Source organism: Phyllostomus discolor, chromosome 2, assembly GCF_004126475.2.
Source record: "Phyllostomus discolor isolate MPI-MPIP mPhyDis1 chromosome 2, mPhyDis1.pri.v3, whole genome shotgun sequence".
In the NCBI taxonomy this organism is placed as follows: Eukaryota; Metazoa; Chordata; class Mammalia; order Chiroptera; family Phyllostomidae; genus Phyllostomus; species Phyllostomus discolor.
In genome coordinates, this window is record NC_040904.2 from 47,869,583 (window position 1) to 47,894,744 (window position 25,162).

At 38.3% G+C, this 25,162-nt stretch overlaps 1 protein-coding gene across 5 annotated transcripts in view; it reads left to right on the forward strand.

The window, feature by feature from the left end:
• The window catches only part of LOC114490441 (LIM domain containing preferred translocation partner in lipoma), a 636,657-nt gene that overhangs the window by 289,664 nt on the left and 321,831 nt on the right, over window positions 1–25,162 (forward strand). For all 5 annotated transcript variants that reach the window (XM_036017287.1, XM_036017288.1, XM_028504415.2 and 2 more), the window contains one exon: window positions 12,535–12,657. In XM_036017287.1, coding sequence (XP_035873180.1) covers window positions 12,535–12,657 — 123 coding nt within the window. The remainder of the gene's footprint in view (window positions 1–12,534; window positions 12,658–25,162) is intronic.

A 25,162-nucleotide genomic window follows, 5' to 3' on the forward strand; every position in this document is an offset into this window, starting at 1 on the left:
CCCACCGAGTTATGGCAGAAGTGGGATGAGTGCCTAGATTACTGCTGCTTACACTCCTCGCCTACACACCTGCTCCCCTGTTCACTAGAGACAATCCTGTGGTTACCCTGGATAGGTAATAAGTATCACTTTCCTGGGTCAACATTTCTAAATATTCAGAGTCATCTTCTGACATTAGCTTACCTGTAAGTTTTTTAGGAGAAAATCGAAATACTGTTTGTTTGTTTGTTTTTTTTTCCCCCCACTTGAGACTGAGTTTTGAGTGGAAGGGCTGGGATTAAGAAGCACTGATTCATGTGTTCCTGTCCCAGCCTGATGCCTTGGCTGTTTGACTATTAGAAAATCACTTAAGCTTTCTGGTCCTTTGTTTCCTTTTGGTTCAGTCATGGGATTCTTCCCATCTCCACCATGCCTGTCTACACATCTAAGTGTCTCCACCCGTTCTGACAGTTCTGTATCACTTGTTTGCACCCCTGTGTCAGCACAGACTTCTGAACTGGCTGGAGGATGGACTCGACTCCTTCCCAAATTGCTCTGGCCTTGTCCTGCAAGTGGGACTGGAAATTCCAGGGCAGTGCTTGTGCTCTCCTCCATAAAGTTGCCTCATGTGGAAGATAGGAGGAGAGAAACTTCTTGCTTATTCACAGGTTCTTAAGAAGAACATTTGAAATAATGCGCGACGTATTGCTTTGGAGAAGATGTTTCACAGTGTAGGTTATTTAGGTTTCAGTCCTATTTCAGTCCCTTTACTGAATTATTGTCCTAGACATCTTTGGGGGAATATTTTTATTGTCTTGAAATGGAAGTGTTGGAATAATTGCTTAAATTCTTCTTCCAGTTCTAATATTTCTTGAGTCTGAGTTACCTCTTCCATGCTAATCATCTATAACCTATTCACACTTTCCCAAACATTATATACAAGTCCTGACTGATGATGCTTAGCGCATAGACTCAGAACCACAAATGTTAAAGAAATTTCTCACCCCTGCCCTTGCTGGTGTGGCTCATTAGGTTAGGCACCATCCTGCAACCAGGAAACTCACCAGTTCGATTCCAGGTCAGGGCACATGACTGGGTTGTGGGCCAGGTCCCTGGGTGGGGGGTGTGTGAGAGGCAACCAATCGATGTTTCTCTCCCTTTCTTTCTCCTTCTCTTCTCCTCTCTCTAAAAATAAATACATAAATAATGTAAAGAAGAAATTTCTCACCCCTTCTCCACTATGAGGGCATGCCTGCTTTATAGTGCTGGCTGCTGCTTGTGGAATGCTGGACAAGGGAGCTGAACGCTCTCTTTGTTTTTCAGTCTTGGTGACATTCCGAGAAGTCATGAAGGTATTCAAGCAAAAACAGTTTGAGGATGACGAGCTGATATATCAAATTAACCTCAAATTTCTAAGTTTTCAAGCATTTGCTTCTGGCTATTTCTATTATGTTGATGAGGAATGTGAGAAAGTGGCTTCTGAAATTCATCATGCCCCAGCTCACTGGCCCTGCATTATCAAAATGCAAAATAAGAAAACTGTTTTCCTTGAGATTTTAAAACAAAATCAGTACAAAAATCTCTGGCATGATCTATTTTATGATGCATCCTAAAGGGTGGACCAAAAATAGTTTAGTCAGTGTATTTAATTTGTAGGTTCAAACTGCTATTTTTCTACCCTCCTCCATTAATGTTTCCTTAATGGAAAACCAAACTGTTTCTGCTCTCTACCTTTTAAAACTTCTGCTAGAATTATTTTGTGTTAGTTGCCTTATGCAAAGCATTCCTGCAGATGTTTTTGTGATACAGATGGTTTTATGTACGTCCTTATAGACATTTCAATTGGATGTACTTTCAGCTTGATACAGTGTTTGCTAAACTGTGTGTGTAGACTGACCGACAACGTGTTCTTTAGGATCCTGTTTCTTCATCCATAGCTTGTCTAAATAATCTGCAGCAGTGATGTTCGAACTCTCTTTTATAGAAATGTCCAGGGGACGTTATTGGAGGCAATGGGGAAGACCAAGTAGGTGGACTCCTAGGCTTCCTTGGTCTTCCCCATTGCTTGTACTTGAGCCAGAGTGGCTGTTTTTATGTTTTAAACCATGGGGTTTAATGTATGATTGTTTTTTTTTTTTTTGCCAGGTGGTTATGTTGCTTTCAAAATGTCTACTTTACTTTGAAATCATTAATCTTAGTGTGGTTAATCTTAAGGTTCTTATATTATGATAGGTAGATAATATATGTATTTTTCCACATTATTATTTAGTTGTTTTTATGCAAATTGACCTTGGTTTTAATTGCAAGGGATTACTTTAGTAGTATATTATCAATGTAATTTTTATTTTATAAAGATTATACTTTAGTAGAAATAATTTAGTGAGTAGGTAAACACAATGAAAAGTGAAGGTTACCTTTGTTTGTTTGTTTGTTTTTGTTTGTTTTTTGGAGGTATTTTTTGCTTTCTTGTATGACTAGGACAGTGAACAGTGAGGCTGCTTGTGTGTAATCTAGCACCACCTGAGCTATGACCTTGACCTTACTTGCAACTGAGTTGTCTTAAATTCTGAATTTTTCCAGTTTTAGTGAGTTTGGATCTGGTTGCAAATGGGCAGCAAAGATGGTGACAAGCCAGTTGTTAAATGCTGTTTTAGACTCACACAATATGAAGACAAAAAAAAATAACGGGAGACTTGGCAGGTTCACATCCCTCATTTTGTACAAGTAAAACTTGAGATTCAGAAATGCAAATGAGGGCCTGATGGTGCCACGTGTGGAGCTGGCTCTGTGCTGACATCTCTGGGGATGAGTGGGTCTCGCACTGCCTGTGTCAGTGAGGAGACTGTGGAACAAAGGCCCCTCTCACTATCTCCATGGGACGAGTTTATCCTAAGGACCCATGTGGATGTGATCTGGCATCTGAAGGCTCAAGGATGGGGCCATCTCTCTCTCCTTCTTATTCCCTTTTTCTCCCTTCCTTCTCTCTCCTCTCTGATCTTCTGCTTCTTTATTATTTGCATGTCCCCTTTTCTCCTCTCTCTGATAATTGGGTTCTCATCTCCTTATATGTTTTGATTATTAATAATTAGCCATGACCATGATCTTTTTTTGTTATCATTGATTGCTGTTCACCCTTGTGATGGTATTGTTACATGCTCCTTAGTTCAGATTTAAAAAGGAAGGTTTATTTGCCTAGTGTTTTGTTTTGTTTGTTTGTTTGGGTTTTTTGGGGGGGTCACAGGCTGGCATCTAGGTTCACCAACCTCTTTATGCACCTTTGGTCACATACATGTCCAGTCTTTCTTCTGCGGGTTACAGTGTTTTGAAGTAGCATCACGTGGTTCAAAACATGACTCTTTTGGCAACAAGGGCTGGGGGTAAGACCATTTCCTTTAAAGAGATGTGGGTTTGCCGAACATTTCCAGCTTTGGGAGAGTGTGTTAAGGCCGAAAAGGATGAATGATAGGGAGCATGAAGGAAAAAAAATTGAGGTACATATCAACTCAAGTGTTTAGGTTTTATCTTGATGTTTTCTTTCTTGCAGTTATACTCGTACCATGGAAAACTCTCTTTGTCTCCTGTTGTTTACCTCATTTTCTTTTTATTCAATGTTTTGTTCCCAGTTGTCAAGCTATTATTCCACTTCAAATTGTGAGCACGTTATCTCTATCAGGAGTGTTTGTTCCAAAGGTGGCATTTTGAGGCACCTATCCCACTGCCCTTAACCTGTGGGGTAAATGAATCTTCTCATTTAACAATGAGCCTCAAGGTTTTGCTCATTTTTGCACATTGGAAATGTGTGATTATATTTCTGTCAGCCATTAGATTATAAGTTTCATAGGGAAGGGAATAGTTTTTGTATTGGCTTGACCAAAAAATCCATATGGTTTTTTCCATAAAATAAAAAACACATTATTTATTTTTATCCATTACTTTATTGATTTGGATATTTTAAGTATGTTGGCTATCTCCTGCTTGGTATATTTTATTCTCAATCAATTTCTCAATTTGATCGCTATCAGCTTCAGCTGGTGTACTTGACTGTGGAGTATCGCCCAGTGAGAAATCTCCGGCATGAAACTTTGCAAACCACTTTTGACAGATTCGATCAGTCACAGAACCTTCTCCATACACTGCACAAATCTTTGTTTTGCATTTCAATTACATTTCTACTTTTCAAAATAATAAAGCATGATATGCCAAAGATGTTGCATATTTTTTCCATCTTTAATATTAAAATGACTACATAAAAATTCACCCATGTTGGTAAGTTTTTTTTTAATGCACGTTGATATGACAGCTGTCACAATACAATCTAACAAAGTTGTTTTGAATTAAATTAAATTCAACTAAGCACTACTATAGCCATCTTATGGAAAAAAAACAGACAAATAAACAAACAAACTTTTTAGCCAACCCAATATTTAAATCTCTGTATCCTCTGCATGGTTTTACAAAGAATCTCAAAGAACATGGTGTATTTGATATCACTAGGCAGATGTGAAAGTGGCATTATCCAGTATACTACATTTCTTGAGGTGTGAATCATGCTTACTTTAGACTGCATACTACTTCCACAATTTCACAGAGAAGCATGGGAGGAGAGCTATTCACACACACTCACAAGAGAGTTCCCTATGAACCTTGCTATTCTAAAGAATTAGACAAAGAGGACTGAGCTAGCAATCAGTTGGGTTATTAGTAATGTCTCATGGAGGAGAGTAAGACAGATAAATGGGATTTAGAAAGGTAAGTCCTACAACCGAATGAGTGGGAAGGGGAATTCATAAGTCAGCATGAACTAAAACATTTTTTTCTCTTTAACATATTGAGTCTCATTCAGAAAAGTCACATTTCTACTAGAATCTATAGGTCATCATTTCTATAACTCTCACTGCCAAATGCTGCCTGTCTCAACTTGACATTTCCTGAATCAGTGTGATGAGGGTTCTCATATTATTATTACAATAGCATGGGGGGTCATATTAAGCAGCAATGCTACTGTTTTCACTTTTTTTTTATCCAAATCTCTCTTACCCCACTATTTGGATTGTCTGTTGGTATTTTTATGACTTCATTAACCATGTAACACAACATAGGTTGTTTATAAGATAAATTCACTTCTGTTCACTCATACACACAAACATACACATGTTCAAACACACTTACCCTTTTAAATGTTCATTGTGAACTTAGAACAGTGTTTCTCTGTGTATAATCCTCAGACCAGCACTCTCAGCATTTTGTGGGAAGTTGTTAGAAATATAAGATCTAGATAATCAGAAACTCTAGGTGGGATCCTGTAATCTGTGTTTTAACATTCTTTCTAGGTGGTTACAAGAAGGCTAAAGTTTAAGAACTGCTGATAAGAATTATGTCCTTCACAGTTAATTCTTAGCATCCTTGCATGTGTTAAGGAGCATAGGAGTCCCATTTAACTGAAGCCTCCAACTTCAGATTTTAACTTGGAATCAAAATATTTTTAAAAGTTATGTATTCAATTGAGTTACTGTGTCAGCCAAGCCATTTCTTTTGATACTCAATAATTGACTAGCTAACATTTATTGAATACTTATTATGTGACCAGTATTTGACATGTATGGATTTGCTTAATCCTTACAACAAGATCATGAAGAACTGAGACCCAGAGAGCTTAGGTGAGTTGCTTAAGGTCACAGAACTAGTGACTGGCAGGTCCAGGTTTTAAATTTCTATGAGTCTGACTTCAGAACCTTTACCTCTACTATTTTTGTGTGAACTGTGCTTTGGGTGGAAAACATAATAAAAAGATCACAAACAAAGAAATGTATTGATTATTACCCTAGCTTCTTTAAGGGTAGAAGGATGATAGATAAATGATAAATAGATGTATACTTAGTTTTTTGTTGCTTATAAATAATATAGATTTTTGGTATCCTTTTTGTTATCACCAAGTTCTTTCTGTTTTTTTTTTTAACTAATATTAGAACAAATGGATTAATGAACTTTATTTACCATAAAAGAAAAGTAAAAATGAAATGAAATTCGTGTTGCATTATTAATGCTTAAATAATACCATGGAAAAGGAAATCAAACTTAGATGTACTAAGTGAATGTACTGTTTGGGGTAGATGTACAAAATGAATGTACTGTTTGGGGTAGTAACCTTCTAGGTTTCCCCAAGGTGAGCTATCAGTGAAAGCTTCTCTTCTAATGAATCACAAGAGGAAGCCTGTGATTGGGCAGGAGCTGGCAGTTCCTTGGTGTCACACGTGGGGTCTAGAGGAAATTTTTGAGTTTTGTGGAACACAATTTAAAAATCCTTCTCATATCAAGTGTTCCTTCTAGTTATTTGGTCTCTTTCTCAGGGGTGATTTGAGCCAGGCCATACAGACCTTGGCTCTCAGATCCCCTCTGTGCTGGGTCACTGTGATTGCCACCGCTCAGCCCCACCCAAGTTTCCGAGGGTTGTTAATGAGGTAGGTGGTCAGGCTCATGCATATTTTGAGTGTTAAGCAGGTTATTGGCTCTAATTCTGGGATGTGAGTTTCCTCAGGCAGAGATTAGTTCTTCATTAAGTAGACCATTCCCCTTGACTGTTTCTCTTAATAGCCTGAATTAAGAGCTCACTTTTTAACAAGGTTGATTTGATCATTAGATCATTAGGTCATTTGAAAGCCTGCCTTCAAAGTCTTTCATAGCAGAAGATTTTGCAGTTAGTCCTATCCCCCTACCTCAAAATGGGAATGAATTCTCTCTTTTTAAAGATTTTATTTGTTTATTTTTAGACAGAGGAGTAGGGAGAGGGAAAGGGAGAGAAACATCGATGTGTGGTTGCCCCTCACATGCCCCCAACTGGGGACCTGGCCTGCAACCCAGGCATGTGCTCTGACTGGTAATCAAACCGGTGACCCTTTAGTTCACAGGCCGGCACTCAATCCACTGAGCCACACCAGCCAGGGTGGAATAAATTCTTAATGAATAAATTGTTATGCTAAATAAGATCCATTCATTTCCGTCATTAATGGTGAGTACTGTCACAATTTTTCATCCACCAATGCAATGATCAGTTCAGGGGAAGATTATCTACAGATACAAAAACCATTGGCTGAAAGGTTCTTGATAAGCGGAATATTAGCAGAGTCTCACAGATAATTTATTGATTTAAAAGGTGGAGGACACTTGGACAATGGAGGATTCTGATGGACTCTTCCTTAATCAAGTTATCATACCTGACGTCACTTAACTGGGCCAAACTGACCTCATCAGCTTCATGATGTGATGCAGTGAGAAGGTCACAGCACCACGTGCTGTGGGGGCCCTGCCACACTTGTTTAACCTGAATCCCATCCTTAGACAAAGCCAGCTTATTGAACTATTTATAAGACACTTGGCTTAAATTTCTTTTAAAAGTTAGGTTCATTAAAAACAAACATTAAAAGAGGCTGAAAAAACCTGTCATCTCAGTGTGTGATCTTTGATTAGATTATGGGAATTAACAGTAGATAAAGGACATTGCTAGACGGCTGGTGAAATGTGAGCATGCATGCCTATTAGATAGCACTGCACCACGTTAAATATCTTGGATGTGAGAATGATATCAAGACATTAAGTGTTCTTAGGAATGCAAGCTGAAGTATATGGAAGGGAAGTGTCTGCAACTTTTTTCAAATGCTTTAAGTGCTTTAACAAACAGAACATATACTTTTACATATATTGACAAAAGGTAGATTTTGCTATTTTGAACACCACACCCCCCCACAACCCCGTGCACCATCCGCCTCCATCCGCCTCCATCTGCCATGTTTCTGGAAATTTGCATCAGAGTCAAGTTGGAGAAGCTCTTAGAGTCCTCTCTTGCTGCTTAACTCCAATCCATTTGCTTTTGATTTTTTATTGGAAGGTAATTATTTCTAATGATTAACCTCACTGCATTCAGTGAATCGTTTACATATAAAATGTAAAATTTGCCCATAGCCTTAAAAATGATCAAACTCCTCTGAGTGGTCACACCTATCTTCTGTTTGTTACTTGTGAGAGAAAGGGAGAAGGCGGGAGGGGAAAAGAGAGAGAACCAAGTGTTGACCATTGATGTATCTGGGTACAGAGTTTTTGGGTGAAGTTCATTTTACTACCTGTTCAACTTTTCTCTGAGTTTCATTCCTTTTTAAATAAGGTATTTGGATATACAATGAATAAATAAATACAAATGGACACTCTCATAAATCATGGCTGGTTCTCTGTGACTGTCACCAGTAGTTAATAGATTTGCAATATGTTGGCTAAAACATGGCCCACCTAAAGTCAGACTCTTGGAAATGGCCTGGTAAGCTATATGTTTTGGTTCTGCACTCTGGCTTAAAGTCTGTCCCTATTAATTTACAATCAGGGTGTCATCACCCTATAATTCTTCTAATGGAACTAAAATTTTTGACTTTCCAAGTTATAAGAAGCCCAATGGTGGTTTGGTAAGCTCTTATCATATACATATTTATTCAGTGAATAATACTATCTTCTAGAAAATATCTTATGAATGACTTACTCATATGCATTAGTAAAAGGATATCTTTTGTACCTCACCTCTTATCCTCTAGTTGCATCTCCAAGCACCAGCCATCGCTACAGCCACCACTTCTGCATGGGTATGACCCAGCAGCACCTTGCCTCGGTCTCCATACCTTTCTCTCAGTTTCTGTCCTGGAACTTCTTTGTCACCACTCCATTTCTTGGGATGAGTATGAGGGAGTTTACAGCCCCACAGGCAACTGTGAGCCCATGGAGAACTGGAGCCTGGGGATAGGTAATCTGTTCTACATCCCACATTTTATAGGACTTCTCAGAGGGCTTTCAGGAGAATGGAGACATACTTGCCTACACTGCTATCAGCTCAATACAGCACCTTTGAATTGGCTTTCCCTCTTCCCCTGCTTATCTCTTCCAGTCCTTCACTACTGCTTCATGGGATCTGCATGCAAGTCTTTGTAATAGGCTTTGAGTTTTTTTGCAGAACCTCAACCAGACAATGGCATCTCTCTAGTTATGGTTGAAGAATATGAGAATTGTTGTCATTACAATTGCCAATATATAAGAGATTATATGGTGTTTAGAAAAAGCATTAGGCAAAGTGTCAGCAGAAACTTCCTTATTGTTATTTGGTGTCAGGCAGGTCATTTAGTCTTCAGGCGACTGGTAAAGCTACAGTAATGAGGAGTTAAGAAGACACAGTGGTATCTGTGTAGGATTCTGTTAGCTGGTTATGAGACTACGGCCACTGGTATCTAGTATAAAATGTTGAGAGTAACAAGACAGTCCTTGAATCTAGAGGCACTGAGAGAGTTAGATGAGCATTTCAGAGAAAGGTTGCTAGTGGCCTTGGGAGGACTTCAATTATTTGAACTGAGACATAAAACAAAATAGAGACTCTATAGTGTTAAGGAGGCCTATTGTAATCCATAGTGAGGATTGAAATAAATGTAGGAGCAAAGTTTTTATCAGAAGCTCAGGTAAGGCAACAAAGGCGGTCTTGGTGCAAAATCCCACAGCATTAGGCTGGAACATGTTCAATTGCATCCACCTAATATGAGAAACTAACAATGAGGAGGAGCTGCAACTTAGAGGGATGGGAGAATAAAGCGACTTGATACCAATTGAAGTTTGGCGTGCACAGGCTAGTTGCGTGCTGTTTAATTACTTGTTTCATTGTATAGCTCAGGGTAATTCTGTGATTTTGAATCTTTGTGGTTAGATATCCCAGTGACTTAGGGCATGGGCAGCTGATGTACTTTCTGCTAGAGTAGAGATGTGGTAGTCCTTATTAAATCCTGTCTCTTTACTGATACCACAGAGAACACTTAATGAATGATGCTCCCCTTAAGAAGAAGAATAATTAACAATAGTTGTATTATTCATATTAATTTATAGTTACTGGTTGCTATAATTAATGCTATTTATGAAAATTATCATAATTATAGCACTTTATAATTTACAAAGTATTTTCCCATCCATTTTTTTTCTGAATCTTTTAATATCCCTCTGACTTAGATATAGCAGGTGACACTCTCCTTGTTTTATATATGAGGAAAGTATGGCCCAGGAAATAATTTAACCAGATTGCAACCCACCTCTCTTACCAATATATTGTGCATTCTGTGAGTAAATGGAAACACATTTACCGAACGCATAGTTATTGTAATGTTTTATATCTGTGTGTAAAAGAACAGGTTCCCACATTGCTCAGTTACCTTCCATAACAGCGATGTCCTCCCTTTCCTTTTTTTGTACCAGGACCCAGTGTCAGTATTCACAAGGATTCTGAATGTGTAAAAGATTTTCTTCTTAGTATTACCACAGTATCTCATAGTTATTAACATTCAATAGGGTAAAGATGAGATTGCTTTTGATAGATGGATTAGCATTTTCAAAACATCTGCTTCTAGGGCAAAGCCCCACTGTTCTTTTTTTTAGTTTTTTTTATTGTTGTTTAATTACAGTTGTCCCCATTTCCCCCCATTTCTCTCCCCAGCCCTTCCCACTCCTCCTCTTCCACATTCCAACTTCCCTCCCACTGTCTTTACTCATGAGACCCACTGTCCCTTCAGGCTCTGAGAAAACACAATCAACATGTACATATGTATGTATGTATGTATGTATGTATGTATTTTCATTTTTGGCTATGGTAACAGACCTGAGGAAAATCTCTTATTTTTGATAAAGGCAACCTTCAAATCTGGGCCACACAATGTGAAATACATAAACGCACACACGTGTGCATGCAAATGCACACTGGGCCTTTTGGTTCCTCTTCTATAACCTAACATAATATGTACCTTCTTAACTAGAGCATCCACTCATCTTATTGTATCTTTGGCTGTTTGTACTCAAAGGATATTGATATGAAAAGGTTACTGCCTGGACCTATGGCAGTGTCTGTCATTATCCATTCATTTATGTATTTGAACATATTTACTGAACATTTCCATGGGTCAGGTTCTCAGCAAGATTCTGGGGAATCAGCGAGAGCAGAACTGACAAAGTCCTTACCCTCATGAAGCTTACATTCCACTAGGAGAGAATGGTGATAGACAAATATACATAAATGGTAATGTTAGATCATGATGGATATTATAAGAAAAAACAGATGAAGGGATCAAGTGCCGTAAAGAGGTCATGGAAATACATTCTGAAGGAGAAAATGATGAGAAGCCTGCTTTAGATGGTGTGATAAAAGATACCCATTGTTCAAGAAGGCTCAAAAAGAGGGATTCCAGCTGCCCCTGGGCCAGGCAACAGTCATCAGGTTTGGCTGCAAAGGTCAAAGTACCCCTGGGCCACAGCTTCATAGACTTTGGTGTTCAGTGTGCCTGGGTTTGATCAAATCCACAGGGATTAACTCATGCTGGCTAAATTCATAAGAGGCTGATGTACCAAATCCCCTTAGTGCTGTCTGATAGAGATATAAATAAGTTCTAAGATGCTAGGAAGGTGGTTTGGAGAGGAGAGGAACTACCGGTCTTAATAGACAATTCTATTATGTTATCATTGCCTGATACAGCCTATATATGAGAAAGATAAATATACTTAGAGGACTATAAGGTTTGATGCTAGCTTGTCATGGTATCCTATTTTTTGTTTTAGCTGAGGATATTCTGGTTTCTTGGCAAATGCTTTTTCTAACCTTTTTCCAGATAGTATCGTGATATCTGATTTCTTTAGACAAATTCAATAGCATTGATTAGTTTATACTCATTTCCCATGACCTCTGTTGGATCTTGTTGCTGATGCATTTTGGTTTCTTATTGGAGTCTTAAGAGACACTCCCATTAAAATCCATGATCATTATTACTTTGTAAAAGGGCCACCTCACTTTATTATTCTCTTGCCTTATGCTATAGGAAAACTGCTTGTTTTTCCTGAACTGTCTCACAGTGCCCATGATGCCCTTGTATTGTCTTCTACTCATCTCTTATCGATTCTGAGTGCAGGTAGAAGTCGGTGCTTCTGATAACATGGGGTATTGAAATATGAAATCCACTAAGCCCTAGCTTCCAGGTCAGGGACCACCACCACATGTTTCCTCTGCCAGTTCCTCGGCCAGAACCCTGAGCAGTCACGTTCAGTTTATTGTAGACTCGTTGATCAGGACTTGCCATCTCCGTCACAGAGACAACTAATGTCCACTGATCCCCCACCGATTCCTCTCTCCCACCTTTGCCCTTCTGTTCCAGCTAAAATGTCATCATTATAAGCAATGATTTTGAACACAAAGAACTTGTAATACCTTTCCAGGTGGCCCTGATCCTTGAGTACAGGATAGAGACATTTACTTTTATATTTATACTCATCAAAAAATAAGCATGTGGTCTTAGGAAAATCACCTTGTACTTCTGAGTTTTCTTATTTGTCAAAAAGGGATAATTCTACCTCAGACTACCTCACTGAAACTTTATAAGAAGTGGAAAAAAAGATGCAGAAAACCTTGGACAAGTCCACACTAGAACTTGAAAAATTTGAAGTCAGACTGAATGCAGTAGATACTGCCAATTTCCTTTTTGAACATGTCTGTGTTGCTTCTGGCAGGGAAATCCTGGAGGCAAGACCCTCGAGGAGAGACGCTCCAGCCTGGATGCGGAGATTGACTCACTGACTAGCATCTTGGCTGACCTTGAGAGCAGCTCGCCCTACAAGCCTCGGCCTCCCCAGGTAAGAGCTACCCAGCAAGGTCTCCACGTTGCCAGCTGCAAAGAGCTGACACTGAGCTGAAAGGACAAGCTGCTGCTTCTAACCCTTCCATTGTTTTTTATCTTCTCAGAGTCAATAGTCTATTTGTCTTTTTATTTATCATCTACATAGGTTAACAGAAATTTTTAAAATTAATTTTATTAATTTCTCTTTAAATTACTACAACAACATAGAAAAGCATATGAATGAAAATTAAACTTCTTTTATTGCCTGGCTCTTTTTCTGGCTTCCAGTATGTGGATATTTTGTTGCATGTTGTTACAGTTTTCACAAATAGACTTTAGCATGAGTACGTTAAAGGTAAGGCAAGGCGAGGTTCAGGTCTTGTGTAAAGAAATTCTTTATGTTGGACATGTGAGGTGGGCTTCCATTTTTTGGTTGTGGTTGTATGTAATGCTACGAAAGATATATTCATGGGTATTTTCCTTGGAACTACTTCCCTGTCTCAGATTCCAAAGACTGAGATTTCTACATCGAGGAATATGACCACTTGCTTTATTTTTCTTTCCAAAGGTTGTGAATAGCTTACATTGGCAATTTGAATATACTAGTTTCTTCTCAGTCTCACCAGAATTTTGTGATAACCATTAATCTATATTTTTTCAGTGCAGATGGTGCCACATTACCAGTTTATATATGCATTTTTATAAACTTACTTTGCTGCTTGGCTATTTTTCTGCGTTGGCATATACTATCTACATTCAGAAGCTGAGATTCCATTGCTAGTGGCCACTTCCTGTCTCTCTCTGATCTTCACACAGTAATGGCAAGTGGATTTTCAGGACTCCAGGTCCTCAGAAGGCATTCAGCAGAACTCTAGATGCAAACATTGGCCTGGCACTATTGTCACCGTGTTGTTAGACTTGTGTGATGCTTGCTTGACAAAGTGGCAGTGCATAAGGCATGCTGAGTTTCACTCAGTTCTTGAACAGCAGTTCCTGTATTCACAATGGTTTCTTTCATGAATTAAAAACCAGCTCTGCTTCTCCGCTGTCAGTCATTTCAACACTGAACTGCACATAGGGTGGCAGTGCTTTCCTCTTTAGACACATCCCCACTGCCTTTCCTAGACATATAATGAGACTGACTGTCTGCTATGTGAGGGCACAAGCAAAACACATGAGAGCTTAGCTCTTCCTTAACTGTCTTTGCCCTTGACCCAGCCAGACCTGTTGGCAGTGCAAATGCACTTAATTTTGGTAAACATGCTGAGCTGCAGGTATGTAGCAGGCACTGTGGTCTTTTGGGGTAACTGATAGGAGAATAAAAGTGGATGGTTGAATGGGAAATATATAGGGCCCCATTGTCATCTTCTAGGAGCCCAGAATATTTTAAGTTCAACTATGGCAGATAGTGCAGAAACATAAGAAAGACAATAATGGATGCTTTTGAAGGTGACAGAATTTGAGAGGATTTATCAGAAGACTTGTGTATTCAGATTGCAGGATGGGGATTATGATGGATGCAATGATGGAGAATGGCCTGAGCCATAGAGGAGAAATGTGCAGGCGGCCAGGTGGCTGTGGGCGAGGCCACTGAAGGCGTGAAGTGGCTATAGGAGTGAGGTTTCCTATGGACAGCTGGTGGAAAGTTGAATGCCAGATTCAGATTTTGGCTTGTCTTTGATAGATAATAGGGAATAGTGGGAGGTTCTCAAGCAGGGGAAAGCTAAATTTCATTCCAAAAAAGGAAAATGGTAAGCAAGATGAACTCTGGAAAGATGCTGGAGGATGGGCCCAGGTCAGAAATTCTCCAGCAAGCCTTGGTTGCTTCACAGCTTCTGACCACGGTGTGATGTTAGGCATTTTTTCTGTTCCACTCCAGCATGTGCCTCAAGCTCAGTTTCTCAGACAGCAAGGCCATGGAGTTTACTACTGAAATCATTTGTCTATGACTCTGCCTTTTTAAAAATGGGGAAAATAGGGTTTTTGATTAATCTTTTTTCTCAATTTTTATACCTTGATATATACTGGGAAGCTTTTGCTTAGAGGATTTTGATTAATATAACCTTCATTCCTTAATGCTATGTCTACATACACCTCCCATAAACCTCTGCATTTTATTTATTTATTTTTTAAGATTTTATTTATTTTTTTATTTTTAGAGAGGGAATAGAGGGAGATAGAGAGAGAGAGAGAGAGAGAGAGAGAGAGAGAGAGAAAGAGATAGAAAGAAAGAAACATCAGTGTGCGGTTGCTGGGGGCCATGGCCTGCAACCCAGGCATGTGCCCTGACTGGGAATCGAACCTGCGACACGTGGGTTCGCAGCCCGTGCTTAATCCACTGAGCTATGCCAGCCAGGGCTCAGACCTCTGCATTTTAATGCATTTATTTAGTAGCTGTATTTTTGTTTACACAATCTTACTGTGCACACAAACTCATAATCACTGATATCTATCTGTACAGTGCTTTAGTGATTGTAAAGCACTTTCACACATATTCTCACTTGAGTAAGACATAGTTGTCTCAACTCTGAGATACTAATGATGTGTTTATTTTGTAGATAAGGAAACTAAAACTTAGCAGATAAGTGATTAGTTTTAGGACATATGACTGCAATGTGAGCACAGCTGGACCCTGAATTTACACCTGTGTTTAATTTTAAGTTCCAGGACCATATTGAGGATGTCAGTATTTTAAAAATGTTTTTACCAATGACAAAAATCTATGAAAAAGTCAAATGAGTAACAGTGTCCCTTGAGGTTTTCACATAAAAAGAAAAACATTCAGAATGTTTAAAACACTAATAATGATAACCCTTAAATAGAGGAAGTTGAGAATTAAGATAAAAATGTATTTTTGATGAGCTTGTTCCATTCAGAAATGAAAGAGTGAGCCTTTCTAGTTCTTTTTCTTATTCTAATTTAGAAAAGTAAGAGTTAATTGGGAGCTACTCATTCTTCTGCATATCTTCAGTCTGGTAGACTGAATTAGATGTGTTAGTATTTATTGGTTAACATAATTATATGCTGTGAGAATGATAATCACACACCTAAAATATTAAAAATATGTGCCAAAAAAAGATGATGTCTGCAGTAGATTGTGTTGTGTTGTAATTAAAAGGTACTTGAAAAGTCCTAGAAATGTAGACTGTTAATGTCTGACTTTGATGTTTTTATTTTTGATCCAAAGCAAATTACAAAACCCTTTGAATCACCTGGCTACTTCAAGTAGGCTAGTAGGTCTATGACTTCTCATTATTCAAGTGTGTGCTTTCCCAAAGCTACCTCTGAATCACCTTTGTAAGGCTGCTTTGACTAATGGATCTAGGGGAAAATAATAACATATGTGGAATGTTTGTACAGCTAGAGGTCTAAAGGAGCTTTATTCATGTAACAACTTTGAAAAATGTCTGAGTACTTGAAAATAGATTTTATAGGGCATTTTTCTTCTCTTTTCTAAAGGAGCATTTTTCTACTTTAAGATTTCCCAACTTTAGTTCTGTTCACTTACTTATTCACATTTTTTACTTGGGAAATGTGGCTTAATTTCACATTTTCATTCATTCACCTAACATTTATTGAGATCCCACTGTAGATCAGTCATTAGAAACATAATAGTATCAACATGTCCTGTCTCTATAGCAGGGTGTCCAACCTGGCCTGTGGGCCTCAGGATGGCTGTGAATGTGGCCCAACACAAATTTATAAATTTACTTAGAGTATTATGGGACTTTTTTGTGATTATATGTCACAATGCATTTAACATGTGGCCCAAGGCAATTCTTCTTCTTCCAGCGTGGCACAGAGGCACCAAAGTGTGGACATCCCAGTAGAGTAATTTTTACTCTGACAGAGGAGACAAACACAGGCAGTTCAAAAGGCCACAAAAGAAGGGCTTCATTGTGCTACTTTAGGTTATCGTGTGACTCTCCAGATGTCGAAATTGTAGGGAAAAAATAGGAATGTCGACATTACACTTTATACTTTTCTAGGAAAGTATCAGGGAGGACCGCACGGAGCAGAGAGCCTGTGAGTATACTTGGCTATGTCATGGGAAAGGCAAGAAATATTGAAAGCAAACTACTTTTTTTTTAAAGATTTTATTTACTTATTTTTAGAGAAATGGGAAAGGAGGGGGAAAGAGAGGCAAAGAAACATCGGTGTATGAAAGAAACATAGATTGATTGCCTGTTGAATGCCCCCAACCAAGGGCCTGGCCTGCAGCCTGGGCATGTGCTCTGACCAGGGATTGAACCTGTGACCTTTAGGTTTGCAGGATGACACCTAATCCACTGAGCCGCACCAGTCGTGGCCAAAAGTGAATATCTTGTTTGAAGGACGTGTTAGTTCAAATGCCATACAGGGTATATGGAATGCAAAGGGGATAGGCAGATGCAATCATGTGCACGTAGTACTTATGTAGCTCTCTGGATACCCAAGAACTATCATAGCAAGAGGAGGAATTTAGAGGTGATAGTGTTCTGGTTACAATGGGTTCAGGGCTAACTACTTTAGGAAATTTTAAATAAGGTATAAAGAGCTCCATTTGTGTAGCCTGTCCACATCACCAGTCTGAGCTTCATTTATTTCTAAAATGGGCATGGTAACTACAATTATTCCCCTTTGCAGAAAAACCATATTGCTCTAGTGTTACAAGAAATAAGATGTTGGCTTTAAGCGGTAGGTCACTCAATACTTCCCATTTTGTTTTGGGATTATTAGCTTGAGTCAGGAGCTTGCTTTAAAGCTTCAGGCCTTTGAAAGCTTGGGGCTTATCTTTTCTGAATGCTAGTTACCCTATAAATGCTGAAATTGTCTTCCTCACTTGAAGCATTTAAAAAGTATTGTGATTTTTTAGTCTGTTTTGGAAGCTGAGCACATGAGTTCTATTTGGGCACCATGTACAGTGTCTTTAACTACAATCTCAAACGTTCCCACACTGAGTTCCTTTCATAGGAAAACGACCTCTGAGGCAACCTGAGAAATTGTGTCAGGTGTGTGTGTGTGTTGTATGGGAGGCTTTTCATTAGGAATGTGCGTGGCCCGAGGGCTCGCAGGCAGCATAATCAGGGTGGAGTCTGTGGTGCCGTGGATCTTCTGTTCCCTTGTGCTACCTGTTCTAGCTTGCAAAAGTCCCGAGCAGCTGCAGGGGAGATTAATTAGTAATTAAATTTTTAATATTTCATATTATTTAGTGCAACCCAAACATGTAGGCTGATGGGAGGGGAAGCTGCGACATGCTGGCACTGCGCAGTGAGATGGAGGCGAACTATCCCCGCAGATTGGGACCTTGCTGGTTCTCTGTCTGCTTCTTGGTCAATGAGATGGGAACTGGGTCTTACGCTGTTGAAAATAGGTGTGGATAGTGTCATCTTCTTCCTCTTCTTGTATGCTTCTGGGAAAAATTTAGGGCACACCGTGATTTGTTGGGAAAAGATGGGCTTGTTAATATACCTGTATCGTCTGCTTACTGATAGCTTTCTCTGAGAGCCATGGTAAAAGCTGGCACCTTGCAGAAAGCTCATATATAGGAGACCAACTGAAGAACAGCAAAATGAAATGTGCAAAGGTAATGTTTTAAGAAAAAAGGACCTAATTCTTTCAATGCTCATGTATAGAAGATCTCGGTGATTTTGAATTGGTCTGGACCTGCCAGAAAACTTCAGCAGTTAAATAACAATGAGGTAGAGGTGGAGGACTGGTGAGCTGACTCAGTTGCAAGCCATGAGTTTGGTGAAGGGTGATTAATTTTTAGATTATATATAATTGCATCACAACATTTATACCCCCTCCTTTTTTAGAAGATGATGATTGTGTTTGTCATATATGATGAGCATAATAAAATTAACTAAATCTTTGTTTTGAATGTAGCATTTCCAGAATGGAATTTATGCTGCAAATCTACCTTGGATTGCACCTTTACAAAAGTTTTCTACAAAAATATCCATATCATGTGCTCCACTCATAAGAGTGTGCTCAGTGTATATGGTGTAGGTTAGCTCCCAGCAGTAATGTGGGAGGGAGCTGAGCAGGCAGCTGCTGTTGACTACCTTGGAGAAACCAGCTCTACTGGAGCCTGGGGAGAGGTGGGGACATCTTCTTTGGTACTCTGGTCATGGTCCCTGTGGTAGCCTTTAGCTCTGATTTATTTGCAAGACCTCGAGTCAGAGATGACTCGGTTATATTCCATTGAATCACTCAATTCAGGCATGGGTTTAAAAGAAACGCGCAAAGCTGCCTGTTGAGCTTCTTCATTTTATAACAACATCTTAGGGGAAATAATTAGTTCTATGTCCATGCAGAAACCCAAATCGCATATGCAAAATTAGAGAGTTTTCTTGTCAGGACTGGTTTCCCTATTCTTTCTTCCTCTCCCACTGTTTAATTATCTATTTCGGTAGTAGCCTTCATCTGAAACCCCATGGTTCTACATTTCTTTTGTTTTAAATTTAAGAAGAAAATAAACAGTAAAATACAAATCCAGCTATATATTGTTTACTCAAGATGATTAGACTTTGCTATGGCAAGCACACATGAGTATTAGGTTTTAAGAGAAAAAGCCATATCTCAGATAAGATGTCGTTGTTTTGTCCGTTTTGACACCCACTTCTTGTAAATGCCGTGTAGCTAGATTAAAGCATAATGAGAATGACAGAGATCTCCGTGGACAGAACACCATAGGTGGTTCATAACCAATCCTAGATTTCACCAGTTGTCACAGTGAGTAACTGGTCTGCCCTCCACACAAAGTATCACATTGGCGTATAACTGCTAAGGTACTTTTCACGCCATGGAAGGTTATAGGTTGCCTTTCAGTGAATATATTAATTACAAATATGAAACTTTAAGTAGTCACGTTTCATGACTTGAGCCTACACATTCCTTATAAAACTGTGCACTGGAGTTTTACTGAAATGAAAGACACACGTCGGGCACGAGCTGCTGTTGACCCAGCAGGTGCTGCTCTCAGGGGCACGTGAAGACAGGGACACTGGGGTGTTTTAGCTCTTGTCTCCCTTTGGTTCCAGGTCTCTAACTTCAGTATGCGCCTAAATTGTGCTGTCGTACTGGGGTTCAGGACAAAGGGAATTGGATTATGTTTTGTTGTCCTGAGTCGCAAAGAACTCAAATATAAAAATTCTGATTATTTTACCTCACAGTACGTACCTCATAGAGACAATATAAAAGCGTATAGTGCCTTAAGCTTGAACAGCGAAGAAATAATTGTGATAAATACCAGACTGAGGTTCTTAAGGCAAGATTATCTTTTGTTTCCTGACATATGAGAAGCATGCAAATTTATACTTGCTAAATAAATAAATAATTGCTGTCATTAAACCCAGTAATGACATAAGTATCCACACCTTAAAATCTGCTAGAGAATCCAGTCTGCATTGACATTGAGTTAGTGAATGACAAAGTATATCTATTTTCTTATTTTTCCATAATTAACATGTATAGGCACCAATAAAAAAGAAGCGGAGCTGAGGCAAATGAATTTTGTAAGGGCAACTTAATGGGAGCCACTGATTCGGCAGCTAAAATGTCTGGCTTCATCTTTGTGCTTCATTGCCTTATATTACTTGAAAGCAGTGCACTTGGTTGAGATGTTATCTTGGATTATAATTCAATACTATATCTAGTCTCTCATTATTATGATAATATAAAAATAAACATCAAGTTCTTTTCTGTATCCTCTGCAGTACTACTGAAAAGAGAGGGCCATTATGTTACGCAGTGTTTTCTAATACAAAGATCAATGTGATAAGTTATTAGATTCAATGATAGGAGACAAGTACTTACTGACTGATGAATTGATGTATGCTTCCTTTTTTCAGAAAAAAAGTATCTGCAGAATTATTGTATGCCTCTGCTTGAGTTTTTATGATTCATGTCCTCCTTCCTCTACCACATCGTTTCTGATGCCCCCCAAGCTGATATTTGATATATCATAAGGATATGCCAATTATAAGCCATTTCAAAACTAATTGTTTCATTCTAACTCATGCTTCTTTAAATGGAAATATATTTTATATGTTACCTGTGAGCATCTTGAAATATGTAAACTTAAGACTATTTGAAAAATAAAATTTAACTCTAAATGGATTCGTAGCTTATATTGTTGGTAAACAGTGGATCCATTAAAGTAACATATTAAGTGATATAAATAAAATATAACATTTAAAGTGGCTGAAGAGGTAGAATACTTATTTGTTACTTTTAAGAAATGTGGTATTTCAGAGAGTTTGAAGTGTGAGTGGTGAGGCTCATTAGCCCTTACTTGATATGTTGATTTTTTTTCTAATTCCATCTTGATGTTGTACCACTTACATGAAAATACTGGAAGATGATACTGCTCAGGTATTGCTAGAGATGCTAAGCTTTTTAGCAATATGGAATCTTCTTGGCTTTCTCAGCTACCAACCTACACAAAGCAATGTTTTATTTCCCAAATGGCCAACATGTTAAATTGATTCTTACAAAGACAGTCAAAGCCAGGAAACACTTCTTACAAACAGCATCCTGGATGACTTAATATTCTATATATTCTAAGTTTAGAGCTCCTTTTCTCATCATCAGCCTATTATAGCTAAAAGTTATGATGTTTAACTCTGTTCATGGTGAAGCCTACTTTTATAGTGACTTGTAAATCATAACTTACAGCCAGCAAGCAGAGGAAAAAAAGGCAGAATCAGGGTGGTCTGTTTGTGGTTGTGTTAGGACACATTTCCTGGAGGAGAAAGGGTATGAATGGAAATTGTCATTCTGGCATGACCTCTCTACCACTGTCCATCATCTCAGATGGGCAAAAGAGAAAGAACGATATAATTTATGGCTGAAGATGTGAGAAGTAAACTGAAATGTATCTTGAACACTGGTAAAGGATGGCTTTCTGAGAAGGGCATTGGATTCAAGAAGGTGGTCATTATGTCTGTTTTTCCAAGAGCTGGTTGGATTCTCTCTCTTATTCTTTGATTGGTTTGTTCACATATCTATTATTTTCTTTTATTTTTTCTTAGTTGAAATTAAAATCTTTGTGGAATTTGGGAAAGATTAAACTTAAATAAGTGGAAAAATAATCTGTATTCATTGCTTAGAAGACATAATACAGTTGACTCTTGAATAATACAGGTTTGATCTGTACAGGTTCACTTACATGCAAATTTTTAAACAAATACTGTAAATGTATTTTTTCTTCCTTATGATTTTTAATAGCATTTCTTTAGTTTAATATATACAAAATATCTATTAATTGACTGTTATCAGTAAGGCTTCTGGTCAACAGTAGGCTATTACTAGTTAAGTTTGGGGGGAGTCCAAAGTTATATGTGGATTTTTCCAAGAGAATAATGTGTATAGGAAAACATGCTTGGCACTATTTGTCATCTAGAAAATGGTCAAATCAAAACTGCAATGAGGTATCAATTCATACACACTAAGATGGTTTACTAAAAAAGACAAAAAATATCTTGGTAAAGATGTAGTAAAATCGGAACTGCCATGCACTGCTGGTTGATGTAAAATGGTGTGGCCACTTTGGAAAAACTCTAGCAGTTCCTCAAAAGATTAGACATAGATTTAATATATGGCCAAGCAATTCTATTTCTATTATTCCCAAGAGAATTAAAACATTATGTTCAAACAAAAACCTGTACATGAATGTGTATATGAGTATTATTCATAGTAGTCAAAAAGTGAAAACATCATAAATATTACTTGATGAATGCATGACAGAGTATAATGTATCCATAAGACTGAATATTATTTAGACATAAAATGGAGTGAAATATTAATATATGCTATAACATGGATGAACCTTCAAAACATTATGCCATATGAAAGAAACTAGACAGAAGACTTCATATTGTGTAATTTCATTTGTATGAATAAGCAAAACCATAGGTGCAGGAAGATTAGTAGTTTCCAGTGGCTGGATGTAGGGGAGAATAAGGAGTGACTACCATTGGGTACAGGAGTTACTTTGGAAATAATTAAAATATTCTGGAATTAGAAATATGGATTGCACAATTTTTTGAGTATACTGAGCACCACTGGTTATATGTTTTTAAAGGGTGGATTTTATGGCATGTGAGTTATATCTCAGGAAAATTAAACACTTTTATTGACAAGTGTGCCTGAAATACACACAAAAATTTGTCATGGTTCCTGCCTTATAGAAGTTTACGGTCTACTGGGAGAATACAAACTGATAGTTACCGCACAGAATATACATCACAGGGAAGAAGCACATATAAGAGGTTGTTTGAAGAGAAAGAGGTGGAACTTTGCTTGGATGCCATAGGGGCCATTTATGCCTCCTATCCTTACTTCAATAGGAACCTCTGCAGGTAGGATCAGACTTCTATGCAGCTCCAGAAAGCAGAAAAAATACAGTCTTTCTCAGCTTCTATTTAGAAGCTTCTATTTGGAAGCTGAGAAAGACAGCAATATAATATAAAAACAACATCTTTCTAACAGTAAGGGCAGTTGAAGTTCAAAGTACGCTGCTTTGGAAGATGGCAAGTATGCCTTTATTATAGGCCTTTGAAATTATACTCTGGCATTTACCATGTGAGGGATTGAAACTCTCCAAACCTCAATTATTAACCTGAGTTAGTAACACATCTCAGAGTTGACATGAGTACCACATGAAATAATGGGTGTGTGTATTATGGGTGAATACACTATCTTGCACAGAATAACATTATTACTACTATTGCTTTCGCCACCATCATTATCAAATGAATTTTGGCAATAATGCTGGGGAAGGAATTTGGGCAACAGATGGGAAAATCAATTTGAATATGATGCTAGATTTTATGATACTCTCATTCTTGGTTACAGGGCTTGAAGTTTCCTGTTCCCTGATATAAAACTTGGGAAAAAAGACAAAAGACCTTAATTCCATTCCAAGTCCCCAAATTAACTATTCCTGTTCCTAAGGCAAACCACTCAGCCTTGAACCATTCAGTGCCGTTTGCCATAATAGCTGATATAAATGTTTTATTTATTAAAATTGCTATTGACAACCCCTAATGACTTTAGAACATGGTCTTTATGACTATTAGTACACCTCTGGGTGACCACTGAGTTGTGTTGTACATGAAACAGTGTGAGGGTCAGGCAGGAGGACACTTCGCCTCCTCAGCCTTGCAGAGAACGTGTTAGCTCCTAAAAACAAGCAACTGAAATAACTTGATTGGAATTTTGAGGACAATGGTTTAAGATGTCTTAAAGAGTCCAGAATTTCCATGATTGGCCCAGATATCTAGTGGGTAGCCACTACCTCTCAAGGACCGTTTCAGTGTCTGCAAATTGAACTTGAGGAATAAGATGACCTCTCATGGTGATTCGAGTGTTGAGTTGGTATGGCTTTGGCCCTGTATGAAAGAAAAACTGCATTGATTTTTCCTTCTGTGCTTCTATTATTTCACCATAGAAGATTTTTCTTTAAGATTGGATTGAAGTTGATGGGAGTCATGATGTGCAACCAGAGGGAAATATCTGCACACTAAAGGACCAAATCCATGTTCTTTAAGAAAATTTTCACCTAAATTCATGGTATTCAGGATGATTTGGAAGCAATCTCAGGAAGTTTAAGATTATTTGAAAGGAAATATACCTTTTAATCACTACCATTAGTGATTAAAATGATGGATCCTACAACCAGATTGCTTTGGATTTAAATTTTAGTTATTCTACTTTCTAGTTGTGTAACTTGGGATCAGTCACTTAAACTTTTTATACTTGTGTTATTTCATCTTTATAATAAAGATGATTGTGCTGTCTGCCTCATAAGATTGTTAATGGTGAGTAAATGAGTTTCCAAAAGTAAAGCACTTAGAACAGGGTTTGGCATATTGTTAGCACTATCAGATCTTGTTATTGGGAGGCGAATGCTTATTCTTAAATTGTCAGAGTTATTGTTTTTTTGTAATAAGATTGAAATGTAAATTTGGTCCATGACACCACTGCAAATCTCCGAAACAGATGATGTATCTCACATAAACTGGACATCATTCTTACCATACCCAAATGTGTGTGGGTCTAGCTGTTCCCCAGCCTTTGTCTAACCCTTTGGGTCCTTTCTGTGGCTTCTGATGCATGGACTCTAAAACCAAAGCTAGAGTGATAACCAGTCTTGACACACGCATGAGTCATCAACATCTATTTCTGTGGATTACAAGACGATCACTCTGATAACTGAATTAGCTTGGCTTTAAAACAAAAAAATGATGACTCCTAGGTTATGAACTTGTCACAACTGGTTCAAGTGACTGTTCAAAATGCCCTGGACAGCTTATTATGCAGAGAATGGTGGACTCCACCTCCTGAGTTTCTGATTCAGTAGGCCTGCAGCGGGCCTCAAGAACTTGTATTTCTAAGAAGTTCCCAGATGGTTCTGATGTTGGGACCACACTTTAAAAATCCTTCAAAGCTTCTTGTCAACTGTTTTGTCAGCAGCACCCTCTTCCTCCTCTTATCTCTCAAGGCTCAAGCCAGTGTCAACAACAAATATGTCT